At 40.8% G+C, this 1,928-nt stretch overlaps 1 protein-coding gene across 1 annotated transcript in view; it reads right to left on the bottom strand.

Moving 5' to 3' along the window:
• The window catches only part of LOC122358224 (phospholipid-transporting ATPase ABCA1-like), an 11,751-nt gene that overhangs the window by 7,522 nt on the left and 2,301 nt on the right, over positions 1-1,928 (bottom strand). The window contains 3 exon segments of the mRNA XM_043258007.1: positions 449-643; positions 818-1,023; positions 1,321-1,515. Coding sequence (XP_043113942.1) covers positions 449-643; positions 818-1,023; positions 1,321-1,515 — 596 coding nt within the window.

Genomic DNA, 1,928 nt, shown 5'->3' with positions numbered 1-1,928 from the left:
ACAGACATTTTAAGATTTGAAAAATAAAATAAATAAACAAACTAAAAAGTAGAATTAAAGTTAAATTAAAATTAATAAAAAATGTATAAAAAAATTTAACTACATTGAAATAAGCAAATTTGATTAAGGTAAATAATAAATTAACCATACAGTTTAGAAATGTAAATAAGTAAAATAATTTGTAAATTAATAAGAGTAGAATAACTAAAAATTAATTTAAATAAAACGAAATCACATAGTTATAATTTTTCAGATTTTAAATTGCAAATACGCATGAATAAATACAGCTGCCTTTCAAAGGTTATTAGGATGAGGGTTGATCTCTTGCAAGGACAATCATTTTTGTAAACCTGAGGCATCTAAGAGATCGAAAATCCTTTCGAGAAAGCAGTGCAATGATTACATTTTTGCACGAAAGTCGAGTTTCTGATTTCCTTTAAAGATCAATGCAAATGCCGTTTCTTACATGTCGTCCACGTAGCAGGGATAAGGCATCTGCTGGATGTAAACCCCGGTTTTCTCCTTGCTGCCGGTCAGAGCTCGTATGATGCCGTGTTCGATGACGTCCTGAAGGTAAGAGAAGCCTCCCCAGACGTACCTGAGGTCTTCAAACGGGTCCGCTCGAGGACCGGGATCCCAGTACCTACGGCCAAAACACGGTCAGCTCTCGGAGACTTCAGACAAAACCCGCTCGTTTTAATGGGAAGCGCGCGTCTCCTACCCGTCCTTGATCTTGTTGGTGCGCTCCANACACGTCAGCTCTCGGAGACTTCAGACGAAACCCCGCTCGTTTTAATGGGAAGCGCGCGTCTCCTACCCGTCCTTGATCTTGTTGGTGCGCTCCACGTTATCGATGTCCATGCGGATCTTGTAGTTGACGTTGGGCGGCAGATCGGACGTGTTGGCCTGCATGTCAGGAAACACTATCCCAGCCCAGAACTTGCGGTCGTCCAGCAGACGCATGGACTTGTTCACCAAGCGCTCCTCGTTAGCCACCGGCTCCAGCTTGTCCAGGTTCACGCACTTCAAGGGAGAACGGAGAAAAGTCTTAGAGGGTGATGCAGTTTATTATAAAATGAAATAATCAGTCAGTTCGGCTGACTCTGGACTGGCTCGACCTGCTTTGGCGTAATTGATTTGTTAATGTGATTCAGCAGAGAACTGAGAAGCGTTTCTTTATCTGGCAGAGAGGCACACTGACCCAGAAAAACACCGATTCAGTTCAGCTAGATCTGTTTAACTGATTAGCAGAGACCGCATGGTGGCCAAACACTAACACCAGTCGGATGCGATCTCTGTGTTCGTGTAATGCAGACGCACCTCCATGAATCGCGAGATGGTCTGGATGGCCTGGTCCGTCTCGTTGAACACTTCCCGCCACGTGTACGCCGAAGCATGGGGGCGCCTGTCCTCCGAAGCCTTGGACAGAAAGCTGGATATGTCCTCCACTTGCCAGTCGGTGCCGCTCAGCTTGGCGTTGAAGAAGCGAGCGCTGGCGTTGTTCTGGAGGAGCGTCTGTTTAGGAGAAACAGCGTTCGGTCGATTAGTGAAATATTACAGAGCTAATGTAGCTGTGCAAGATGCATGGTAGTATAAAGTAGCGCATCAATAAATGTAGACAAAAAACTTAATTTTCTTTTTATTGAACACTCATGTGCATATACTTGATTCTGGGAAATATAAATATCTTTATAAATATGTCTAAAATATTTTTTTGAATGTTTCTATTTATCTGTGGTTTCTTCTACTTATTTGTGTACTCGTATTAGGTTTATTAGGTTACTATTAAGTAAATTTTTTTTATTATAGTATAAATTAGTGCATTAAAAATTATATCGTTTTTAACAATTTATTTTTTACAAATGTATGCATACATGCTTCACACTGTGAAAAGTAATATTACACAAATGTCTAAAATATTAAAAATG

This window comes from Puntigrus tetrazona, chromosome 14 (genome assembly GCF_018831695.1).
Source record: "Puntigrus tetrazona isolate hp1 chromosome 14, ASM1883169v1, whole genome shotgun sequence".
Taxonomy (NCBI): domain Eukaryota; kingdom Metazoa; phylum Chordata; class Actinopteri; order Cypriniformes; family Cyprinidae; genus Puntigrus; species Puntigrus tetrazona.
The sequence above is the reverse complement of the archived record's forward strand: the minus strand, read 5'-3'. Positions and strand labels throughout refer to the sequence as shown.